This window comes from Cyanistes caeruleus, chromosome 3, assembly GCF_971803275.1.
Source record: "Cyanistes caeruleus chromosome 3, bCyaCae1.hap1.1, whole genome shotgun sequence".
Classification (NCBI taxonomy): domain Eukaryota; kingdom Metazoa; phylum Chordata; class Aves; order Passeriformes; family Paridae; genus Cyanistes; species Cyanistes caeruleus.
The window spans coordinates 84,839,060-84,864,967 of record NC_141703.1 but is presented as its reverse complement, the minus strand read 5'-3'; the positions used below and the strand labels follow the sequence as shown (position 1 = coordinate 84,864,967).

The 25,908-nt window shown below is 46.8% G+C and overlaps 1 protein-coding gene across 4 annotated transcripts in view; it reads right to left on the bottom strand.

Annotated features, from left to right (window-relative positions):
• The window catches only part of GAB2 (GRB2 associated binding protein 2), a 93,960-nt gene extending 68,916 nt beyond the window's left edge, over window positions 1–25,044 (bottom strand). For all 4 annotated transcript variants that reach the window (XR_015284890.1, XR_015284891.1, XM_086882323.1 and 1 more), the window contains exon 1: window positions 24,716–25,044. Coding sequence is in view for 2 of the 4 variants with exons in the window: in XM_086882323.1 (XP_086738449.1) it covers window positions 24,716–24,787 (72 nt within the window). In the remaining 2 variants the exon portion in view is untranslated. The remainder of the gene's footprint in view (window positions 1–24,715) is intronic.
• Window positions 25,045–25,908: the final 864 nt, after the last annotated feature.

Genomic DNA, 25,908 nt, shown 5'->3' with positions numbered 1-25,908 from the left:
AGGGGGTGCTTCTTACTGGGATGCTAATAATGCTTTCTTTCAAAGCCTCTCCCATAAGGTCCTCATACACAAACCGGTGAAGTATGTGCTAGGTAACTGTGCAGGGAGCTGGGGCAAAACACAGATTTATAACACCAGCAGAAAACACCATTTAAACATAAGGATCATCTTTGTTTTTAACTGCGAGGATGGTTAAACACTGGTGCAGGCTGCTCAAAGAAGTTGTGGAGATCCTAAGCAATCTGCACTTGGTGATCCTGCTTTGGGAAAGGGGGTTGAATGAGGTGACTTCCAGAAGCCCCTTCCAGCCTCACTGATTCTGGGCTCCAGTGGATGATGCCCCCTCTCTCATACCTGGCACCTTCCTTCTGAGCTGCTTGTCCCTTCTGTGCAGCTGCTCAACGCTGTCATCCTCCCAGCTGCTGCTCAAAGCTTAACACCCTCTCATCCTCCAACCCTACAGCTCAACAGAGGAATTGAGACCCTCAATGGGTCAGGTTTGGGAGGAACTAAATGAAAACAGCAGGTCAGGAGTCAGCATGTCCTTTGTGAAAGCCAGGTATCCTGAAGGTACAAATTGAGCCTGATGCTTTGGCTCTGGCTTCTCCATAATAATAACCTGGGATAATAATGGTCTACCTGAAGCTTCGCCTTACAGGGATGTGAGAAGGATGAAAATAGTAAAGATCTTGACTAACTGAGGTATAGGGCTAAAGGAGGTGGTGGAAATATATCTCAGACAGACAAAGATGGTTAGGACAGGAATGTGACCTGCTCATTCATTTTTCAAGCATTTCTGGACTTGAGATAAAACCTGTAGTCACCACAGCAGAAACACTCCATAGAATGATATTTTCTTTACTGGGTTTTTGAAGGAGTGGGAGGGGCAATGAAACAAACTGACAAGCAGCAAAATATCTTAAGGTCAGGAGGAAAATGAAAGCAGTGAGAACAAAGGAAAAAGCCAGTCCTCACAATCCTAGAAACACTCCTAGCAGCCACAGATTTTAATCCTTATTGAAGCTCACCCAGAAAGGTTGAACTTGGCTTCCCACCCTGACCCCACTGGCAGTGACCCAGCTAGCCAACACTCAGGGGATGCTCATTAATCCAGCATCTGGAGGGTTAAGCACATGAGAAGAACCTGCCTCAACACATCCCTATCCAGAGTCTCTTTTTTCCCTCGGAAAATGCTAAGTCACTCTTTAGCAAGAGGCCAGGCGAGAGGTTGCTTAGGAACTAAATTACTTCTCATTCTTAGACAGTGATGCTAGCTGGCACCCGGGGTGTGTGGAGCATTCAGAGAGGGGCCAGAGCTCTGAGAAAGCTGCAAGCAAAGGGCTGCAGGGCTATCCTAAAAACCAACATCAGCAGCAATCACTTCTCCCTGCTCCTCCAGACACCCACCCTGGGCTCTGGCAAGAAAACCTTGGGTTTGTTCCAAAAAAGGAATCCTAAAAGGCGAGAGATATCTAAATTAGAAAGGTTTAAACAATGTTATATAAGAGGTGGTGCACAAGCTCACAATCAGTGTCAGGGTTTCTGCTGGCACTCTGACCAATGGGAAGGGGAGATTCTTCAGGAGGAGCAACCTTGCATCCAAGGTTTCAAAAATGCTTTCAAGACCCAGATGACATACAGCACACAAGGCTGTCAGCTGTGTCCAAGTCGCTCACAAGAGCTGCCCTCTTTTAGGTAAAAACACTGCTGAAGAAGGTTTTCCCCTAGATGATTTTAGGTGAAATTAAAAACCTTGCAGAGAGCAGAATCACCCTGGAAGAAGCCACCACTACAGCAGCTCCTCAAAGAGAAGTTGTGTCACTGAAGCTGTCCTGTCCTCATGCCATCTGCCTGGGGGAAGCTATTTCAAGGGAATCATGTGAAGAGAGACTGCTGAGTCAACAGTTCGGACCTAATGAAGCAACAAAAACTGCAGGAAGAAGCCAAATTGTCAGATTTCCACTATATGTGCTCTTGGGGAAAGGACTGGTTTGACTGAGCCATGCAGGAAAACTTGGAAGTGGTAAGGCAGGGATATGAGAAGTCATATCCCTTTCTCCTCATGTGCTGAGATAGTCCAGCAGCTCGTGTTGACAGCTCTATTCAAGGTTTTACACCACTAGCACTTGATGTAAAACATGCCCTTTCAGACTTCGTAAGACAGAAAATCCCAGAAGTTCTCTGGAATACACAGTCTCTGGATGCCCAGGAAAGGAGGTTAGGCTGAACCAATGGATGAGCAGTTGATAAGGACCTCATTGGCAGGGAGCTGCCAGAGATACACTGTTGTACCTGAATGATTTTCTGGAGGAGCATAACGGAGTTGGATGCTCATATTCTGATGGATTTCCCATCCATCCACAGACATCCATGTGAAAATCAGTCTAAATCCATTATACTCCAAGATGGTATCTTACAGCCACTGGGATTGGACTGGACCATGTCCTGTTAGATCTTCATGCTAATGTTCAAATTAGTCCCTTTTACCCCAGGTGGGCTTTGTACTCTAGGAGATGAGCTCCCTAACACTTAAACAAAGAACCCCAAGGACCAAGATGGACAGCTAAAGATGCTTTCTGGGAGGGTCCTTTACAGATGGCTCCTTTCAGCAGCATCAAAAATGACCGAGAAGATGAATACAAAGATAATTAGATAATTACACCACAAAACCAAACCATTAGCTTTCAAAAGACTTGGAACCCTTGCCCCTGTATCCTTGAGCCCAGCAGATCAGCACAGATGTCTACCACCTGGAGGGGACAAAACTTCATTGCAGGAACCACATTGACACACTACATGGATGCAGAGTCTGTCACAAGAAGACTTTTTAATATGATAAATTTGATGTGTCAGTTTCTGTATAATTTTATGGACTGTCATAGCTGAGTTCAGGATATACTAGAGTTTGAGATTAAACATATGTCCTGCAAGCATCCTCTCCCATCCTGTAGAACACAGATGTGGGGAAAAGCACACACTAAAAGCAAAGTTATTCTCTAATGGACAAAACACACAGCTTACCAACCTGAATGACAAAGAGGCAAAGTGATCCTCCCTCCAGTACTCCCACTGCCTCCCTCCTGAATGCCGATGGACCATGGATTCACATGAGACCCCAGATTCATCTGAGACTTTTTTTACCCCAGGGTAACTCAAGCACCTCAGGTCAGCTCCACAGAAGGATCAAAATAAATTGCAAGTTCATAGGGCACAACCAGCTGGAGTAGCTACAAGCCAGCTCATGAGATGTCGTATTCTGGGCACGGCTCATGCACGTAAAAGCCCCAGCTTTCCTCTCCCACATGTGGCTATCACAGCAGTCTTGTGGACAGAGCCGCCCAGACGGCGATGTGAGTTGCATGCCTGTAGTGTGATCAAGTCGAGATGAGTCAGTTCACTATTAAATTCTCATTTAGTGTCTTTGTATCAGCTCCCAGCCAGAAAACAAAATAACTGTCTAGAGAAAGAGCCAAAGGAGAATTCAGATGGCTACAGCAGGTGCTTGAGACTCAGTGCAATATGCCAGCTTGCAAGGCTTGTCTCCATCTTTATCTAGGTCACGGTTTTTTTGGCCAAGGCAGTACAGATGTCAGGGACTAGCAGATGGAGCAGTGGTTCTACATCACTACCTTCTGGAGCAGTACCCTCCAGCTCACTTTACTCAGGTCCACCATACCTTCTGGAGCCTTAAGCAGGAATCCTCCAGGCTCCTGGGGGGTATGGGTTTAACTTCACAAGATGGTTTGATCAGTGAATGGTCTCCATGTTACAGTGAAAAAAATAATGCCAGAAGGCAACCACCTTCCACTCTGCAAACCCTCTGCCCCACACCAGGGCACTCATCATACTCTGGTTTTCCCCAAAATTGCTAAGTCCTCTGGTTCCCTCTTTTGCCCTACAGTCCTCCTTCCTGGCAGCTGTCTCAGCATGCCCAGGAGTTTTATCTAATATATTTTGACATCCCCCATCTTGCTTCCAGCCAAGCTTCACAGCTCCTCCTTGGGATGTACCATCCCAGGGTACATAAATCCACATGAATTACTCCTTGTATACATCCCCATGGGGTAAGAGGGGGTTTCTCACCCCATTGCCCCTGCACAAACACAAGAAAGGGCTTAGCAGAGATTTGACTCAGACTTCAGTGCCTGCAACCAACTTCACCAAAAGGTGCTGTACCATTGTTTTCTCTTCAAGAACAATTCTGCTGATCTCAGTTCATGAAGAAGGGTGGAAATCATCTGCCCAGACTTCCAAACTGTTCCCCAAACAACTCCCTTCCCTTTTGCCTGCCAAAGGCAGCTCACATCTGCAGAGCTGCACTCGCTGTGCTGACAGCCAGCATACCCACCCTGCTCCCCACAAAGGGCATGGGAAAAGGCAGCAGGGATGGTGCACAAAAATGTGCAGATGGGAACGTGGCAGGGGAAGGAGTGGGAGACTTTGACCTGCAATTTGTTTGCTCAGCATTTCATCTCTGGATGAAGCAATGTTTCATTTGTGGAGGATAGGAGAGAGGAGTCTGTGTGCAAGAATAAATTTGGGATAGGGTGAGGGGGATGGCTTTTTGCTCCCTAGTTTTAAAGTCCAGGAGCCAACTTTTCCTGCCCCTTGTCCCTTTTCCCCCTACAGTAGCCAAGTCACAGGGCAAGAAAAGACACAGTGTGATACAGTAGTCCATTTCCTCATTCAGAGACTTTGTAGGGGTCATGAGAAGAGAGGATGGATGATCATGCTGGTGACAAGGGCAGCTTAAGACTGGGGTTTACATCAGGATTTGAAAGGCTCCCTAAGACCTTACCACCTTTACATTCATTCATCCTAAGTGGGATGAGAACTTACATCAGGCAGAAAAGATTTCCCTTTCTTGTGTTTACTCAGCCCCGTGTCCATCTGAAAGGTATCACCCCCATCCTCCTCACACGATTCCCAAGCTCTCAGTTATGTTTAAAAAAATGAAAGGAAAAAAACCTCCCAAACCACCACTCAGCAAGCGATACACTACATGGACACATGTTTTTCTGCTCACTTGAGCTAAACCTCCTCCACAATTTTTCCTTTCGCCAAATGTTTCTGAGTGGGAGTGCTGGAAAAATAAACTCCCCTGGCGCGGTGGGACGCAGGCGGGTGGCCAGGCTGATCCGAGTCCCGGGGGCTGACAGCCACGGGCAAACCTCTGGGAGCCCCTTCCCAGTCCTCTCTGCAGCACAGGCTGTCAGCTGGGAGACATTTACTGGGAACAAGTGCCTATTGTCCCCTGTCAAGACTGAGAGGCAACTCAGTGGGATAAAAATATAATCAAGTGGAATTTCAGCCTTCCTTTTTGTCCTCTTGGCTTTACTCTTACTCTCAAGTCTGCATAAAGCCCCGGCATTGGTCCTTCCGCCTGCCTTGCTTTTAAACCTAGATAGGCAGCTTTGAAATGACACCTTGAGAAAATTATTATCATTATCATCTCCAGAACAGGTCTCTCCTATTATTACTATTATTTTCCCCTTCTCTGCCTTGCAGCACTGCTCCAGCCCACTGTAGGCTGGGGGTTTTGGATGGCATAACGGGGACGGTTACAAGATTGAAGGTGGCAGGAAATTTGCCAGGTTTGCTGGAATAAAGACCTGGGTAGTACCTGGTTTCCAGGGCACAGCTGAAGTAGTTCAAAGCAGGCATGTGTCAATGATTGCAAGGTCCATACTGCCTCTTGGGATGAAACCATGGGCAGCCCTGTTGGAGCATGCCTACAGCTGATGCCCATCTGGTTTCTCTGGTGCCTCTGATTCCCCATGTGGGATAAATACACCGGTTTCTCCGAGGCAACGGCTCCTGTGATCCTTGCATGACATTTGTTGCACATATGCCAACTAATAATAATAAATATGCTAGCACTATTGCTGACAGGATACACAGAGCAATAAAAAACAAACAACACTTAGGAAGGACATGGAGAATAAAAGAAGGCAAAGGAAAGCAGTAGCATGGAGTTAATGATCTGAGATCAAACTGGAGGAACTAATGGCCTTTTTTTCACAATCTAGTTAAGTGTGCAAATATTGAAAACCTTCTTCATAAACCTCCAGCAGGGAAACACACAGCAAGTCCAACAAGTGAAGAAAAAATTAGCAGCCCCCTCCCCTAGGAAAACCCCTTGGTAGAAGTTGATTCATAAATTGGCCACAAGGATAAAAACCACCTATTATTTCCAAAACCCTGCTGCAGGATGGAAGAGGGAAAGAGCAGAAAGAGGGTCCTGAGCAGATATGAAACCCCTGCATCCCCAGAGGCCAAATTCTACTCAGGCTCCGCAGCATCTGCCCCATCCTCTTTTCCCCACAGCTTCCTCCCCAGGTGCCTGGGAATGGTGATGGTCAAAGACTCTGCAATACATAGGCACCTTGGAGGCATTTCAAGCCAGATGAGGATGCCAAGCACGATTAGTTTTACTTCCAGCAGACAAGGCCCTCCCCACTGTTGAAAATAAACCCACAGAGGCTAATTCAGCGTGCCACAACAATCCATCCAAGCGGACTGGTACTGCCTGGTGTTTCATCCTCTGCATCCCTCAGTCCTGAAGTTGGACCAGGCATGCAGATGAGGAGCAGCTGCTACGTGCAGATTGCCACCCTTACCTTGCTCCAAAGCATCTGCACTTTCAATCAGTCCTCCTTACAGCTGGTTCCTTTTATTTTTAGTGTGTCTATCATTAAACAAGCCTCATTAATGCAACAGGAAGATGAGCTTCACCTCAATTTTGTTTAATGCTGTGAACCAGCAAGTCTTAGATTGCACGGGAGGAGGTGAGGTCTTTGGGAGCATCCTTGGGCCCATGCTGCTCAAAGCATGTCCCAAGGTATCCCCAGGAGCAGGCAGAGTCTCCAATTCATTTGGGGAAGATATTAAGAAGCTCTTTTTGCCTTAGAGCAAGTATGCAAGGCAAGGTTGGACGGGGGTCTGGGCAACCTGGAAGGTGTCCCTGGCCACGGCAAGGGGCTGGAACTCGATGATGGTTAAGGTTCCTTCCAACCCAAACCATTCTGTGATTCTATGATGCCATAAAGTATTGCTCTGACATTGACAGTCATCTGTTGATGATATTCCAGCACTGGAGCTAAGTGTGGTGATTTCTACACAGAGTGAAAAGACAGATAACATGAAGGCTGGTCTCTGGGAAAGCTGATGCAGAAACCAGATTCACTGAACAGAAAAAATGCCACTGCTGCTTGGCTGGAAGCAATGAGAGTTGTGGGGTCTCTGGAGGCATCCTTTTCTGGGAAGGCCAGTGTTTAAAAAAATTAAAAACCAGGCACAGCAGTTCCGAGCTCCCCAGAACCTTCTGAGCTTTTCTGGATGGTCTTCACTATGCAAATACGACTTTCTAAACTCTTTTGGGTACCACTACATAAATGATCTTTAGCTGCAAACCTTTATGGTTACAGACCCAAATTCTGACTGTTGTGGCAAAGAACAAGATTCATCACACATGCAACTGCAGCTTATGTTTGTAAAGGACCACAAGACCACCACCTTCACTTTTTCAAAGGATCGTTCACAGGTCACAGCAATTAAAATTTGGACCTGAAGCTTTGCTGAGGTGAAGGCTGCACTGACCCAAAAGAAATCAGCCTCATCTCTACTCCCAGCATGTTGAAGCCATGTTGCACTTGCTAGGTTTACTCTCCTGACAGTTGAGATTTGGTTCAGTTTAGTAAATATAAGCTTGATGGAGCGATCAGTCCTCCATGTCCTTGTTATCCCCAGGCCAGGAATATGACTGGGAGTACTGCTCCTCATGGTGCAGCAAGGTCCCTGAGAGCCCATGCCACCATAAACCCTGTCCATGAGCCCCATCCATTCCATGGGTGCTCACAGGACTCTCCTGCCCATTTAAGACATATTTTTTAGATTGAGACCCCCACACAACACCACACAGACTGCAGCTTCTCGCACTACCACACACTTCACTGGCTGCCACAGAATAGCTGAAAGTATTTGAAAACAGCAATTAAGCATTTCTGAAGCTGGCAGTGGGTTTATATCAGCCAGGAACTGAGAACTGGCCTCCAAAAGTTATCATTTGATTTATTTCAAGAAGAACAAAGGAAATTATAGAGGACACATAGGCTATGGAGAGCAGCACACAGCAGAGCTGGACCACAATCCCAATATTGCTCTGGCATTGATACTCATCTGTTGATGATATTTGACCAGCACTAGAGGGAAGTGTGGTGAATTTTATGCAAAATGGAAAGATGGAGCAACTTGAAGGCTGGTTGAGCCATTTTCAGCTTAGAAGCAAACTCACACTTGCATGCAACAGGCAATAAACTCAATCTGCTAAGAAAAGCAAAGACAGGCTGTGTAAACTGAAAATGCCACCAGCAAGCAAACTCCAGCCCTGAGGCCCTTCTTGCTGCTCTTAAGTTTAAAAGCAATGACTGAATTTTAAAACCTCATTTGCTTCAGTGCTCTAGGACCTGGCTTTTTATTATGAAATGGTAGAAAAGGACAGAAAAATACAAAAACATGATCACCCTTCCTTTTAGTTTAATAACAGCCCCCAAACCACTCAAAGCACTTGAAACTGGTGAGATAGCTGTCCTTGTTTCAGAGAGGACGGGTGTGGGTGGCACCTCCCAGCACGGGAGGGGACGTTTGTATTGGCAGCCGAGGCAGAAAGCCTCCACACAACCTAGGGAAAAGGACAAAAATGAAATAAAGAAATAAAGAAAAAACAAAAAAAAAACCCACCCAGCAAATAAACAAAAGCATTCCTAATAAACTGGAAATGTCATACTACATCAGGGATCACAAGACTGAGCCCAGAAAGGTCCAAGTGGCAAGAACATGCTGTTAAAAACAGATGGGAAAAACAAGCCGGGAAAGGTTGAGACTGTGTTTCTAAACTTCTGTTCCCAACACGGCTTTTAGAGCTGGTGCTGGTGTGGCTGGGGAGACAGAGGGGTGAATTACCAGCTGTCTGCATCATCCCAATAGTCCCTGTGGAAACCTTATTAGCAGGAGGATGGGGGAAAGAATTTTACGCTAAAATTCCTATCCAACAACTTTGGAAATGTAGATTTTTCCAGCTTCCTAAGCACAGGCTCACCACACGGGAGTCAGGTTAATAATACTGCTTTTTAAAATTTTAGCCTTGGTTTTGTGGAGTCCTGCTTGGAATGGGATTTGCTCCTCACAGCATGGCTGTGTCCAGGCAGAGGCTGAGGCTGGGTTTCTGGGATTCTCTGCAGCACATGGGGATGGCCATGTCAGCCTTTCTGTGCTCATTCCTACTCATCTTAAGAGAGGCTCACAGAGGCAGCTCCACTCAGTGCCATAAAACCAGGTGCTCAGCAACCAAAATACAAGTCACGTGCTGGGAAAAGTGTGTTCGTGCTGACAACCCCCTAAAGGTTGCACATGATATGAAAAGGAGAAAAGAAGACTAAAATAAAATGGACAGGTGAGGGTACCAAAACATGCAGCCTGCAGAGAGCTGTGCAGAGGAAACCTCTGTGCCTGCCACCTCGTCCCAAAGGCAACTGGAGATGAAGCTCCTGATGACAAACTCCTGAGATAGACCAGATGGTACCAGCTGTTCCCTGAGACATTCAGAGGCCTTTCAATGCAACAAAGTAATAAAGTTTATTGCTCTAGAGAACTTTTTTTATGTAACTCCTTCCCCCAGTCCGGAGCACGTGAAGCTGTAGCCAATACACCTCTGCATGCACAGGGACCTGTTTGGGGTCCACAATTTTCAGATGCATTCAAGCCAAAATCTGTTATTCAAAGAAAGAGGGTCTATCCTGGAAGAACTCAAATACTTTTGAGCTCCACCACCTGGAAGATCTCAAAAGTATTTGTAAATACTGGGGTTTGGCTCAAGTGCCTTTTTATTCAGGAAGAGTGTGGGGGAGAACACTTTTTGAAGCACAAACCAAATGCTATTCTGAAATTTAACAAGTTCGACTGATTTGCTCTATTGTTTTGCATTCCTTCATGCTTTAGGCTCCAGAAGATGCCTAAATATCCAAGTGCACAGACTGCCAGCAGAGCTTTTCCAGCCCAGCAGGAAGTAGGAGATATCTTCAGGGAAAGCCTATTTTTGGAGAGCTATCCAATTCTCAACTAAGCCCTCAAACTTTTTGTTGTTATTATTCGGATTAAGACAGCAGAGTGGGAGAGCTGAGGCATTCCCACAGCAAATCACATCACTCACACTCCTTGTTCTCAGTGCTGGAAGCGGGGTTTTGAACAGATGCAGAGCACGGCTGGAAGTCCAGGGCTAAGATCCTGGGGTTTTTTTTGAGGTCCTGAGCTGATACTCAGATCACCTGGACACTCCGATGCAGTTGTGTTTAAATTTCAGAAACAAGTTCTTAATTATGAACAACTTATCCTGTGTGAAGCCAAGATGGATGGAGAAGACTATTTTCTCTTTTACCTGAAACACTCAAAGTGAAAAACATGTACATAACAAAGAACTGCATTACAGTAACTTTTCACATTACCCAAGATGTCTGTAGAATCAGCAGCCAACAGCAGGACACCTCAGAGCCCCCCTGCTGAACAACTAGATTATGCTAAATTAATTGCAACATCCAGTGTTGGGTTTTTTTTTTCCTTTTACAACTCTTATTTTATATGTAAAAAAACATTTAATAGCCATCCCTCAGCTTATTCCTTAAGATTAATAAATCAAAACAGAAACACTGAGGAGTATGCAACAACAACAACAAAAAAATACTAAAAGCCCCTTGGCTGAATTTAATTTCTATTAGAATCCTTAGTCACGATGGAAATGTATTTATAACCACAAACCTCCGCTAAATTATCTTAACAGCCTCTAGCTGTTGCACTGATGGCTGAAACAGCACAGTAAATTACTGTCTCACCGTACAAAATTATACACATCGCTATTACACCGTGTTTCAGTCCCAGCCACTCAAAAGCAGAGCAGATTTATTCTTATTACCCAACTGAGCTCACCCACCAGCACACACATGTGCCCTGCCACATGTGTACTCCCAAAACTGGGTAAATCCACCGATTCTGGCACAACAGCCCTGCCCAGCACACAACAACCACTCACCTTTTCCCCCTCCTTTCCCACGTCTGACTTTCCACTCACCAGGTTTTCCTGTCTGGCAGCTGGACTGAGTTTTTAAACAGGATGAATTCACTCCTAACCTTATGCAATGAACTTCAAGGCAAGGCACGCGTGAGAGAACTTGGCTCAGGAAACCTGGGATTTCTCAGCATGAGACTGCAGGGACTGAGCAAGCTGGGATGCAGCTTAGAAATGGGAAGATGAAGATGAGACTGAAGGATGTTGGTGACTGGTTCCCAGCTCTGTGACAGATTTGTTGCAAGCTCTAAAACATTCACTTAGTCCCTGTACACTGTAATTTCCTACTTATAAGGCAGGACCAGTAAAGATCCAATAGTCTGGTGAGCAACCTGGTAGCCCAGGGGTGGAAAGGTTGGAAATTCAGTCAGTGCCCAATCTCTTGTGCCGACTCTTTCCTTTGTTGGGATGGGCAAAGCTAAAATAATTTATGTTTACAACCCATCTCAGTGTTATAATGCCAAGAACCTGGAATATTCAGGGTAGGTGTATGAGTATTAGTGAGAGTTCAAGGTGCAAGGACCAAAGCCTGGGGGAAAGAAAATGAACCCAAGCCCAGGCCACACCACTCAGCTTTGGGGACAAAAAGGATAAAGGTGGGAAAATGGAAGAAGCAGAAATGATAATATCCAGGAATATAAACCGACCAGGAATAAATGTCTGAGCTACAACTTGAAGAGCACCACAGCCACATTTCTGATTTTGCTTGGGTGTCTCGTTTTCCATCAAAGCGGTATTTTGTTGGGTTTTTTTGTTTTGTTTTTTTGTTTGGTTTGCATTTATATTTGTTTTTAAATATATACTGCAAGTCAAAAGTCTCCCATGCTTTGAAGGAAAGAAATCCAAGGTTTTGACCTGGCCCTTCCACACTGACAAAGAAGAATTGAACCATGCCTAAATTACAGCTGACTCAGCAGCAATGTGCACAGCAGAGGGGAACACATAAACCCCAAACATGTCATTCTGGCTTCTCACCTTCCTCCACAACCTGAGCTACAGTTGGTTAGTGGGAGGCTCCAGGTACAAAGAAATGAAAAGAACAGGCTTTAAAAGCTCTTCCTAATTACAAATGCAAATCTTGAAGCTTGTCCTTCCCAAGTGGTACTCAACAGCTCAATTCTATCTGAAATTCCAAGCGTGTCAGAGCAGCAGGTGCACACCGCACCCCACAAGCCTTAATGACAACATTTAACATGACTAAGTTGGTCATGGCAGACTGTCCCGAGAAGTAAGATGGACAGAGAAAAATCACCACTAGAACATTCTCATGAAACACCCTACTTTACCAAGAACTCATTAAAAAGCCTCATGAACAACCTATACATTGCACAGGTCAAGATTTGCTTTATTTCTCTTTTTCAGCCCCAGCCCAGAGCAATGCATGAGGCCCAAGACAAACACTCATTGTCACCTCCCTGTGAACATCCAACACACACTCCTGAGCACTGGGTATTTAGTGAAGCACTGCCCATGACACCAACCTCTAACACGCTCTGCCTTCTGCTGCATGTGAGGCGCCTTCAGTATTAAAGAAACCCAAAGAAATGAACTTTGCAGGCAACCTTTTTTCCTCTACACATGATTCTGTCTTCAAATCTTGCTCCTCAATGCACCTCCCTGTGACAGCACATGATACATCAGCCCATCTGCATGCCAGCTGGCTGTACTGTTTTGATGCTAGAAAGAGCGTATTGATCGATTGCCAGTCGAAGCCTCAGCCAACATGTTCTGCAAATGTTTGATATAATGGCCTGAGCCCTTCAGGCCCTCCCTCCATTGGTTTCACTTTGAAGGGAGCAGCTGAAAATGGCTGTGGGAGTAACTCTGTGGCTATGGTGCTAGATCTAGCTAGTCTTGGACTAATGCTCACCCCATTACAGGTGGAAATTCGCTGTAAAGGAAAGGAGAGAGCCCTATCTCTTGGAAAGACACATCCTCAACTGTTTGACTGCTTTAAACCTCAAAATAACAGTTTTGTTCCTTTCCAGTGTTTTCTTCATGCTATTAACTTCTAAAATTGCAGATATGCACATTATTCATATCTCATCTACTTTATAAGGTGCAAATTCAGCACTGGTAGGAAGGATACAGCTTCTCCCCCATCACATATCAATAGCAGAGGCAGAACTTGCTGAAGGATGAAGTAACAAAAAGATCTTACAAGCTTCAACATCTGCAGCCTGCTCCCCTACTGTGTTTGATGCCAAGGGGTCAGACACATCTGGTCACCTCTCCCAGGCACAATTCTCACCTCTCCAAGAGCAGGTTCCAAGATGGGATGGGACATCACCCTCTTTGGTGATGTGCCAAACGCTTTGTCACACTTCCCAAAGAAGGACCCTGGGGTGCTCACATAAGAAGTCCCACAAGCCAAGCTGAAATGCTGTCCCCCCTCTGCATGGACAGCAGCCCTGAGGACATTTATCAGGGCACTTTCTCCTTCACTTTCCTTGGAAGGTGGCTGTCCTTCGCTGCTTTGGAGGCCTGTTGTATAAAGCTTTCCCAGGCTCCTAATCACTCTCATCACCCTTCCCCAAAGATGCTGGTGTCAGGGGTCCACCCACACACATATTGCTGCAGGATAAAGTCCTGATTGCTGGCAGAAAAACTTCCTGCTCCCTGTCCTGCCTCACTCCATGCACACAGAGGGCTCAGAGAAGGACCTGAACAGAAAAGGCTCAGTTAAAACCTCAACTGACAGTTTTGAAGCCTGAAGCAGGAGCCAGCCTACATAATTCCTCAGCATCTCCTTCTGGTCAGGACAGCTAAAAGGACCCCTGTCAGTCCATACACCTTGTATCTTCTGCATCTCTTCATTTTTTTCCTTTCAGTTATATTATTTATTTATTCCCTCCCCCAAAGGCTTTAAGGAGCCATGATCACACAGTGCCCACTGTCTGCATGGCTGCCCCTGTGGATAACATAAGGCCATGCTGGAGGTAGCAGTGGGGCTCAGCTGCCAGCTCTGCGCCCCTCTCTCCTGCCACCCTGGCCCTGTGCCCTGACCCCCAAAACAATGAGCTCTTCTATTCCCCACAGCCTGCTGGAAACTCTGGCCTGACATTACGTGTGGTGGACAGTGGGTGAGGCAGGCAGGGAAGGCGAGACGGGGGGAGAACACAAGCCTCAAGTCATCGATTCTTCTTGGGTCAAAGCAAACAAGGTTTTCCCGGGAGCTTCCTATCTGGAGGGAGCTATTTAGGAACAACACAGTGACCCAGAATCAAAGGAGCTGTGTCTAGTGTTGATGGCATGGAAGAAGAGTGGCTGTTTTATGCTGCCTATCAGCCAGAAGGGGCATTTACAGAGGGGCATTTATGGAAAGGGCATGAAGACGAAAAGGCTCTGGGGAGACCTCATTGTGGACTTCCAGTACTTAAAGGGAGCTTATAAAAAAGAGGGAGAGTGAGTTTTCACACAGGCACATAGTGATAGGAAAAGGGGGAAGAGTTTTAAACTAACAGAGGAGAGATTTAGATTAGACAATAGGAAGAAATTCTTGACTGTGAGAGTGGTGAGGCACTTGTAGCAAGCTGCTCAGAGAAGTGGTGGATGCTCCATCCCTGGAAGTGTTCAAGGCCAAGTTGGAAGGAGCTCTGAGAAACCTGGTCTAGTGGAAAGTGTCCCAGTCCATGGCAGGGGGTTGGGACTAGATGATCGTTAACATTGCTTCCAGCCCAAACCACTCTGATTCTGTGGTTTACTGCGCTTGCCCCTTCCTGTGCTGGATGGCTCTCAAACACAGGCCCTGTGGGCAAGCAGTGTGAGAAGAAAGGAGATCTGGAGCTGCTGATGTGGCCTCTAGAGGAGTGGTATGGGAGATTTTTAAATGGAGAAGAAACCAACAAAACCCTGAATTGCATAGCCAACCTTCCCTTTTTCATGGGGGCACAGTTTCAAGCCAAGAGCATCCAGAGAGCAGTAAAACCACATATTCCCCCCTTCAAATTAAAAAAAAAAAAAAGCCAGAAGATCCTTAAATAACTATGTGGATGAAGATCTGAAGAACAGATCGGTAGCAATGACTAACAATCCCATTAAGTATTGTTACTTGAAATTACTATGAGATAAAAAAAATGCAGACAAAGGAAAGCATTGTCCAGTTCAACAGCAGCACCCGGTACCACAGCTCCCACGTATGTGCAACACAGCTCTTCAAAGCTGAAAGTTTAAAAGACACCCCAGTGCCACCAGTAGAGAGGACAGAAATGAAAGCTTACTAGTCCCTTTTGGAAACGAGACATAATCCCTGGCTGGAGTATGTTAAGTGGCCAGAAAGTGGATTTAGCAAGTCAACTTGCAATTTTTGGCAGCCACATGAAAAGTCTATTGGCTTGTTCTGAAGGTCAGTGAGGAACCAGAATGGGCGAGGCAGCAGCTGGGATCATCAGCAAAACTTAATCACTGAAAATCCATGAAATTCAGGAGGCCGCAAATCTTTGACTCAGAATGTTATTTCCATCTTACCATATGGATGCGGGACCTGGAACTCCACCAAAGAAATGTCTAAATGCCTTCCAAAGCAAACGCCTTTGGAAAACACCAGGTTTAAATGGAATAAGATGCATAACAAGTACTGAAATGCTATTAGGACAGTATCTTCGATCCAGAAGACATGATGGAAATAGTTTGGATGTGTCCAAAAGGCGTGGAGAAGCAAAAGAATGAATAAATAATAATTAAAAAAAACCAACCAGAAGATAGCTCAGTCAATAGATTTTCATTTCTGTCAACAGATTATTACTTCTGTAACAGCGAGAACAAACATACAGCATTTAAAAATTTAGAGGTCATGTGAAGTCTGGAGTAGGCAGAGACAGAAAAGCTTTTGAAGCAACAGAAAAGAAGTAATCTGAACACTTAATACAGAAATGTCGAAGAGCTGTTCTCAACTGGTCCTGCCTCAAAACCAGATTTAAACTATAAATAAAAATGTCCCACTTCTGGCCCAAGAGAGAACTTCCTACCCTGAACACACATCGTTTTGGGGCAAGAATATTCACATTTGGATGGAGAAGTTCATTTCTAGGTATTAGTGTAATGCAGACAACCAGACTGATGCAAGATTTCCCAGATCAGAACCTTCTCCAGGAAAAGTGCACAAGAATGCAGGAAAAAAAATAGGAACCAAATACGAAAACACAAATCCAGAGATGAAATCAGCTCCCCCCTTCCCTCCCCAGGTTGCTGGATTTAGTCCAGATTCATTGGAGAAACAGGCACCGCTGGCTATCTTACACAGCAAGAAACATATGCTTCCAGCACTCAGATTTTCCTCCTGTCCTTTAAAAGCACAGCTTGCAGGCTAAAGACAGCTAAGAACATTTTTTTTTTGACCAAAACTGCTTTTTAAGTATTTAAAAAAAAATATCTATTTAAACACAGCACATATTTAAACTGCTGTATGACTAGATAAGATTGATGACATATGTATGATGGCACTGTGCAGGCTTGCACACTGACCTTGAGGAAATCCTCTTTGTGCATTGCAAGGTCACGGTAGGCACGCCTTGATGCAACTGTGTATGCCTGGCAGCATGCAAATGGTATGGATCTCTTCTTCAGGTCTCAGGTCTGTTTTTTGTGAATCCACATGATGAATGTTTGCTTTTTATGTCACTAATCACAAATAAGAAAAAAATGTGATCACAGAATTACAGAAGATCCTGAGCTGAAAGGGACGGAATCACTGAAGTCCAGCTCCTGGCCCTGCACAGGACACCCCAAGAGTCACACCACATGCCCAAGAGCACTGTCCAAATGCTTCTTGAACTCTGCCAGGCTTGGTGCTGTGACCACTGCCCTGGGGAGCCTGTTTCAGTGCCCAATCACCCTCTGTGTAAAGAACCCTTTCCTAATACTCAGCCTAAACTTTCCCTGACACAGCCTCATACCATTCACTCGGTCCTGTCACTGGTGACCACAGAGAGATCAGTGCCTGCTCCTCTGCTTCCACAGCAGTTGCAGACCTCAATGAAGTCTCCCCTCAGTCTCCTGTTTTTCAGGCTGAACAGACCGAGTGCCCTCAGCTGCTCCTCGTAAGGTTGCCCCTCCAGAGCCTTCACCATTTTCATGGCCCTCCTCTGGATGCTGTCTAATGGTTTTGTATCTTTCATACACTGTGGCACCCAGAACTGCCCCCAGCACTGGAGGTGAGGCTGCCCCAGTGCAGAGCAGAGCAGAGCAGGACAATCCCCTCCCTTGCCCAGCTGGCCATGCTGGGCCTGATGCTCCCCAGGACACTGTTGCCCCTCCTGGCTGCCAGGGCACTGCTGACTCTAACTCAACTTCTGCCCACCAGGACCCCCAGGTCCCTTTCCATGGCACTGCTCTCCAGAATCTCATTCCCCAGGCTGTCCATACCTCCATGATTGACCCATGACAGGTGCAGAATCTGGTGCTTTCCCCTGTCAAACTTCATGTGGTTGGTGATTGCCCAGACCTCTAATTCGTCCAGATCTCTCTGCAGAGAGATCCTCTCTGCCTTGGAGGAAGTCAACAGCTCCTCTGCACTTATTATCCTCAACAAACTTACTAAGTATCCTTTTGAGTCCTGCACCCAAGTAATTTTTTAAGATGCTGAAGAGCACTGGCCCTAAGACTGAGTCCTGCAGAACTCTGCTAAAGATCAGTCACCAGCCATGTTCTACCCTGGCTCCATCTATAGAGCCTCCCACATTCTCTGCCAATTTGCTGTGGTTTAACCCATGATAACCACATGATAACCACAAAGCTGGTTGCACTTGGCAGCAAGGTGGAGGAGCTACGCAGAATGGCAGCAAAATGTCTTTCAGCTCTACTGCTGCTCTATGGGCACCCTGAAGTAAATAAAAATATCTCTCCCATTTCTTCCACCTCTCGAGATACATTTTCTCATCACTGTGAGATGCTGAAAAATCCACCTAAGCATTATGATAGAAAAGTGAGACTTTAATGGAATACTGAAAGGAAGGGCTATTTATATTAAAAGCAGTAATTTCCAAACCTTTTGGATCAACTCATCTCAGAGAAACCCTTGATGACCTTGGCATCCTCATCATCCAAATCCCTGATAGATTTATTATGTACCATTCTGGACCAGCTGCAATCGGTTTCCACAGCTTCACACATCCTCAGAAACTTGTGAGCAGCTCGGAAGCCCCTGGCTAAGGTAGAAACCATAAAGCCAAGGTGAGTTTCCAGCTGTGGGAATAATCCTAAACACAAGTGCAGACAAATCACTGACTTGCTCCATGCCTTGGTTTCCCCATCAGACCAGACTTTCAGGGCAGATGTGGTCTCCCCAAATACAGGACATGGAGCCCCAGACACCTCAGCTGCTACTGAAATACAGATAAATAATTTTTGTTCTGCCTTTGAGTCATTACTATAAATTATGTGCTTCAGTCTGGTAAACACTTTTGCACCATGTCTTCCATCTGATAGTTGCTAAAAGAAAAAGGGAAAAAAAAAATAGTTTCAGTATCACTTCTGCTCTATTTCAAAAAGAAATACAACCGGCTTCCTCGCACCATTTCCTTAAGTATTGTCTTTCTTACGTTCAATCTGTGCTTTTCCACCATCCATCTTTTACATCCACTGTGGACTGCCAGGACAATCAGCCAACTCTGAAGTCATGACAGATAGCTGAGGATTCACTCAAGCTGTCTTAGCAAAGCCAAAGCACCAGGAAAATACACCAGGTTCACCCCCCACACAATACATGGACTCCTTACTTCTGTGGGCATGTCCACCACAATTGATGCAATGCCTCAGAACATGCACGGGTTAGTCCTGACCAAACCAGTTTGGGTTTCAGCAGCTGAAAAGCTGCCCCAGCACGTGTGTTGGCAGCAAACAAAACAAAGACCATCCACCTTCACAGTGAGCTGGGCTACAACAGCTCTACTGCTTCTGAGATTCATGGCTCCACGTTCCACCTTACAGAGGTGTAAGAAATGTTGGGTTAGAGGCACCTTGGGAGGTTTCTAGTCCAGCCTTGCATTTGAGGTGTCACTAGATTGGGTCAGTTGGAATTTTCTCTAAACAAATCCTGAAAACCTCCAAAGACTGAGACCCTTAGCCTCTGTGGGAACCTGTTCCTTTACACCATGACCCCCTTACTGGAGGGGCTTTTTTAAGACCCAGCCTGAACCTACAAAGCTGGGTTGTGGTTGTTGCTCCTTATTTTGTCACCTTCTACAATCAGGAAGAATTTGACTCCATTGTTCACATAACCATCATTCACATACCTGCCTGTTACTAGATCACAATGATCACGATGACAATACATCACCACCTGACAGTTTCCAGAAAATGCTACAGTGGGCAAAGAAATGCAGCCCCACACTCAAAAAAACCCAGTGACCCCAAAAGGAGGTTGTAGGGAAGAGGTCATGTGTTTTGACTCATCAGCAATAATGCAGCACAGAAACAAGTTAGAGAGCAGGACCTTTGTGCAGCATTGCACAAGAGAGCTGGTGTAGCAGGAGTGCTGGCAAGCACTGCCTTTGCAAGCAAAATGCACCCCCTGACCTGCAAAACCTTCTCTGGTGAAGCAAGTGTTCATACCTGCTCTGAATCATGGGGCAGATAACAATAGCTAAAATATATGATGGTCTTTTGGAATCAAGCTAGGAGATTAAATGGGAGGAGCAGGGTGCAGCAAGGCAGTTTGACAGATGGAATAAGTGCAAACTCATGGAGTTCAGTGCAGTCAAAACTTTCTACAAAGAACTTGTCAGGACTTCTCTGAGTCCCATCAGAAGATCCAGGTGACATAATTGGTGCCCTTAAGCCTCTTATCTATCCCTCCTTACATCCAGGCTCAAAATCCATAAATTCACCTAAACCAGCACTGGAAGGAACTTCTGGAGAACTTGTCAAATTTATTCCACTGCCTCAAAACAGATTCAGCTCTCTGAAGTGGAGTTTGGCCAACCTGCACTTCAGAACTGCCACGATGGAGACTCTAAGCCCAACCCAAACCATCTGTTCCACTGCTCCACTCCTCTGGCAATCAGAGGTTAGGAAGTTTTTCCTACACTTGTTTCCCTTGCTGCAGTTCAAGCTCAGCACTTCTTGGCCCCCAATCACCAGCCACGAGAACAGTTTACCCCCTTCCCCTTTACAGCTACCTTTGGCATGCTCGAGGGCTGTTATTTCTCCTCTCAGCCCTCCCATCCCCAAACAACCCCATTTCCTTCAGTCTTTCTGTTTTCTATATTTTTGCTCATTTTTTGGTGCTTTTCTCTGAAGTGTCTGCAACTATTTCCTATTTTTGTAAGTGGGTAGAGCATCCTGAATGAGACATGGCACAGCTGAGCATGGGAGTGACCAATTAAAACTCCTTAGAGAGAAGAGGAAAAAAAGGAGATAATTTTGCACAATACCTATCTTCCGCACTTTGCTGCAGAATAAAGAGATGTTCTTTCTTCTCCCTCCTATAAAATTTCATCCATATCAGCACTGTGCCAAACTCCACCTGGTATCTCCACCACTTGACAGCCTATGATATCTCTGCACTAACGGTCCTACTTCAGTCCACATCCCACATTCTCATTTAAGGACATCCTTAAAATGCATTTTCAGGTGGGATATGAAGAGTCTATTTCAGGAACCAAAATAAGCCCTTCATCAAGGAGCTGCCCCTAGGAATAGGGGTGCAATCAGTAAATCAGCCCTTTAACCTCTTCTTGCTTGTCCCATCAGAGGGGAGCAGCTCTTCCAATGACTTTGATTAAACTGCTTTTGCTTGATGTAAGAATGACATCGATGCACAAAGCCAAACCCAGATAAACCAGCTGGGAAGGAAAAAAAAAATAACAAACCCAAAGCACTAAAGGACTGTAAAACCAGTACATGACGAGAAGCTTTTGTTTTAGTCAGAACTGCAGACATACATCTCAGCCAGACAGAAAATACTCTGACTTCATGGTACATAAATGAGCAGGCAGAGCACACTGATCTAACGATAGGGAGCCGAGTTGCTCTACGACAGCAGTTATTTTTCACAGTGCTTCCCTGCCAGACAGTCCACCCCAGAGCCCATCGTGCCGGGCAGCGGACAGACACAAAACACTGCTCTAAACCCACGTCCAACACAGGAAACAACAGACAGGCACGTCCAGCAGGAGAGGACCAGGAGACAGTGAGTCAGTACAGGACCAGCACAACATGCCCTGGTCTCGGCTCGCTGGTCACACAGCTAAAGCCCAGGGGTTTGTTTAGGGATTGGGGTTTTTTTTTAAAAAAAATTTCACGTGTGTTCTAAGGAGGAGCTAGGAGGAGAATTAAAAGACAGTTCTGTGCTTTGTGGCTGTGCATAAGGAGATCCTTTCATGCATGAAAGTCAGAAAGGCAAAAGTAGGGACAGGCTTTTTAATAGGGTCTGTAGCAACAGGACACAGGACGATGGTTTTAAACTGAAAGAGGGTAGATTCAGACCAGGTATGAGGAAGAAAATTTTTTTAAAACTGGGGGGGAGGGTGGGGGGGGAAGGCGTGAAACACTGGCACAGGTTGCCCAGACAGGTGGTGGATGCTCCATCCCTGGAAACATACAAGGCTGGATAGGGCTCTGAGGAACCTAGTCTAGTTGGAGCTGTCCCTGCTCATTGTCAGGGGATTGGGATAGATGAATTTTAAACATCTCTTCCAACCCAAGCCATTCTATGAAGGTACAAAAACTGTTTGTCTGAAAAAAAGCAATTAAGCAAGAGGACGAGGGAGCTTGATGTCCCAAGCAGAACAGAGGTGAAAAAAAATATTTTGGTACTTCAATTACTTTTGACCTTCAATCGTTTGCTTAGCTTTCATTATCAATATTACAGTAGCATTTACAGCCAAACTGCCCAGAATCTACATGAGCCCCTGTCTGCAGCTGGGTGTCTGAAAAAAGGTACACTTTGTCTCAATCTTTAAGCAATCACTGTTTGATCATTTGAATGTCCCTCAACAGAAGAGAAACAACGTTGATATTTCCCAGAGCATTGTACAAATAGGTCCCACAATCTCACATAAACACAATCCTCTGAAGTGAAACAGAGCAGGTATTACTGCAAATGCAAATTAATGCTGCACAGATCAGGTGGGGAGAAGAATCCCCTTTCCCAACTACCCTGGGTGAAAGTTAGACAGTAAATTTAGTACTTTCCTCTCCTGCCATAGATTTCCTTGAAAAATAAAAGCAAAACAAAACCAGGCTTATAAAAGCACAGCACTTTAAGGACAGCATTAGCAACACACCCATGTGCAGACGCATACATTTCAAATGCACTTGTCAAAGAAAAAATAAATCTATCCTCTACCCTGTGTCAATACTGCCAGAGCAGGAACTTCAAACCCCATTAGCAGCATCCTGCAGCCTGAGATTTCTCCTTTGAGGTCTCAAAGCAGAATATAAACCAAAGGTACAAGGAAAGCGGTAAAGCCAGCGATTCAACACCTTCCCTTTGAGGCTGTACAAAAGCTGGTGCAAACCGCCTTTTGTGAACAAAAACCAAAGTCCAACCATGTGGGTTTATTGTGGACAAAGACAGGTTTTACAGGAGGAAAGTCATCACCCTCAGACTCTGGACCAGCAAGCTGCTCTGAACTACTCTGGAGGAGAACCTGATCCACACACCAGCACCCTGAATGCACACCACAGCTACATAAATACAGTATCAATAATAATACATTAAAAAGCAAAAGGGACAGGGCACCACAAAGTGAGACACAGTCCAAGCTAAAGGACAACATTTTCAAATCCAGCCTCTGATGCAGGAAGCTGGTGCAACTGGCGTGACTGGAAGGGAAGTCCCACTGACCACAGCGCCAGGACCGCTCCAGTGCAGAGATCCCCTCGAGTGACATCTGCCAAGCACCGCTTCCTGCCCCGCGGAGGCTGCGTGGGATGGCCGGGCACATCTCAGCATGGCCGCATTTCCTCTTGGGGGAATGAGGATGTTTTGAAAACATAGGTGGCTTGCAAAGCACTTTGGGATGTATATGGATGAAAAGCAGTCTTATGCACATCGATAATTAGCACTAACCGCTGGCGTGTCACACCCTCCATGTAGAGCATTTAGCAGATTTTGGCTCTTGCTGGAATGCCAGAGCACAAGCTGGATATTCAGACAGTGATGTGAGCGCCCTTTCACGGGGCAGATGCTGGGGAGCTAATGATGTTTGATGAGTTAAGGCCATTGGTGACTCAGGATCAGCAATTAGTTGATTTCTGTGGGAGGAAGGTGCTTTGCTCCATTAAGCTAAAAGCATCCTCCACAGTTCAGCACGCACAAAGTCATTCTGTCCACCTCCCACAAATCCTGCCTACATTCATTAGGGGGTTGATACTTCCCACATAAACACTCAGGTTTACCTTACTGGATTCCCTAGCAGTTCCACCCCACAGCCCTGTGCCAACCCGATATTCTCTGGAAGACCCTAAGACATACAAGGAAAAGATTGCCAAGAACAACTGGACATACAGTCTAATGCAAAGGGATGTGGTACCACTGATGTACACAGGGTTGAACTCATTTTGGACAAGGCTAATAACACTCTGTCACACATCAGACACAACCCCAGTCCTGCTCTAGCCTGCAGTACGGGACGACAGACATCCATCTCCCTCTCAAGGGTAGGCAGTGATGCTTCCATCAATCAATAACAGGCACTGGGGAGACACCAGCTGCACTTGTTCTGCCTGCCATTCCCGAAATGCACGCAGGCGAAAGCAACAGGACCAAAAGATGATCCGGCTGGTGTCTCCCTCCAGGAAGGGAGAGCATCCAGCTCCCTCCCAGAGCCTGCATTCCAGTCATCTGAAGGCTGGCCGAAGCTGGTCATTAGCGTCAGGGAGTGGGACCCTTGGCATCCCGGGGAGCGATGTGCCGAGTCATAGGACGGCAGCGCGTTTCTGAGCGCTGATGCTCGTGGCACACGGCAGGACTGTCAGGCGGAGGACGCAAAGAACAGTTATTTCTTTCAATGAGTGGGGAATGTGACAGAGCTGGCATTTGGACCCTCTTTTTACAACTTCTTTGAAGTGTTTGATCTCAGCCGCTAACGACACAAAGGCTATCGAAGCGCTACTGGTGCTATCTTCAAAGGCTTGGGACGTTCAATGATTAATAGGAAAGCTGCACGGGATGAGGGAGAGCGACTATTACGGGAATGTCGGGGGGGGATCCAAGATGCGTTAGTACCTTTACTCTTTGGGACCAAGGTACATCCAGCCTCCCCTAAAACAGCCGATTTCAAAGGCGGGGGTGTGACCGTCGCAGGTCCCGGGTGAGCCCGGCCACCGCGGGGCGCAGCCAGAGCGCCGGCCCCAGCGCCGAGTGTCCGCTCCGGCCGCGGCCGTCACCGCCCTCGCCACCACCCCGGGCCAGGCCACAAGCCGGGGGACCCGGAGATGCTCCCACTCGCCTTCCCCGAGCGGCGGGGAGCCAGGAGCGTTCGTTCCCCGCCCGGGCAAGGGGCACCCCCGCCCTGCCGAGCCTCCGCGGCGCCGGCAGAGGCGGCGGCAGGTGCACCCGGGCTGGCGGCGGGGGAGCGGGGATGGAGGCGGGGGGATGGATCCCGGCTTTCCCGGGGCCGGGGTAAGGATGAGGTAGGGTGGGCTGAGACTTACGTATCTCCGTAACTTCTTCTCCGGCGGTGACTTTCGGAGCCAGCCCGAGCACACCACCTCCCCGCCGCTCATCGCGGCAGCCGGGCGCCGCCGGGCGCTGCCTCCCGGCGCTCAGCGCCGGCCGCGCCGGCCCATGGAGGGCGGGCGGGGGTGGGTGGGTGGGTGGGTGAGCGGACGGATGGATGGATGGGTGGGTGGAGGAAGGGAAAAAGGGAGGGAGGGATGTAGGGATGGATGGGGGGGGCGGCGAGCGCCTCCCCCCGCCGCCGCTCGGCTGCGAGCGGGGAAGCAGGAAACTGGCTCCTTCCCGGCTCACCACGCCTCCGCCCGCCCGGCGCCCCGCCAGCCCTGTTAAAGACACAAACCCCGCGGGGAGAGGGGCTGCCCGGCCCCACGCCGCCCCCGAGGGGCTGCCGCTCGTCCCTGTCCCTCCCACACTCATACAGTGCCTGTAGAGAAACTTTATCCGTACCGCAGCAGGTGACCTCGTAACAGCGCAACGCTTGTTTAATTAAAAAGTACAGCTCCACCCAAACCTCTCACCCGTAAGGTTTCATTACGCCAGGACCCTTCTCCTCTCTTGATGGAAAAGGTCCTTCTCACCTCGGAAAGGCGAGGCTGGATTCAGCCTCTCTGTGCTCAGGGGCTTGTGCCTGAGGTGGAGGTGCCGTAGGAAAACAAAGAGGTTGAGCAAGAAACAGCTAAACACCAATGATGCCAAAAACCCTCCTAGAGAAAAAAAATAGCAATAAAAAACCAGGAGGGGAATCAATAAAAGCTTCGTATTTTATTATTGATTTTTAAGTAATGGAGCAGTGCCCACTGAAAGGGGATTTGACTGCCATTGGAGTCTCATGCAGACAAGCCAGGTTTTGTATTACAGTGTATTATACCCTGGCTGAGATTCACTATCAACTTTCAGATCTAGAAACATTGTACATCTCAAAGCCCGATTCTCTCCTCCCCAGCTCAGGCAGTAATAAAACGCCCCTCCACAGCCCTTTGAGTTGGATTATGCTCTAACCTTCCTTTCACTGCAGCCTTTAAAACAAAACTTGGGCATGGCTCCCATAAAAGCTAAGTCCTCTTAGCCCACGCTCATGTGGAAAACACAACCCATTTGCTAGGGATGGATTTCTAAGACCTGTCTCTATACAACAGCTCTGCCCCAAACCTGCTCGGGCACATTCAGT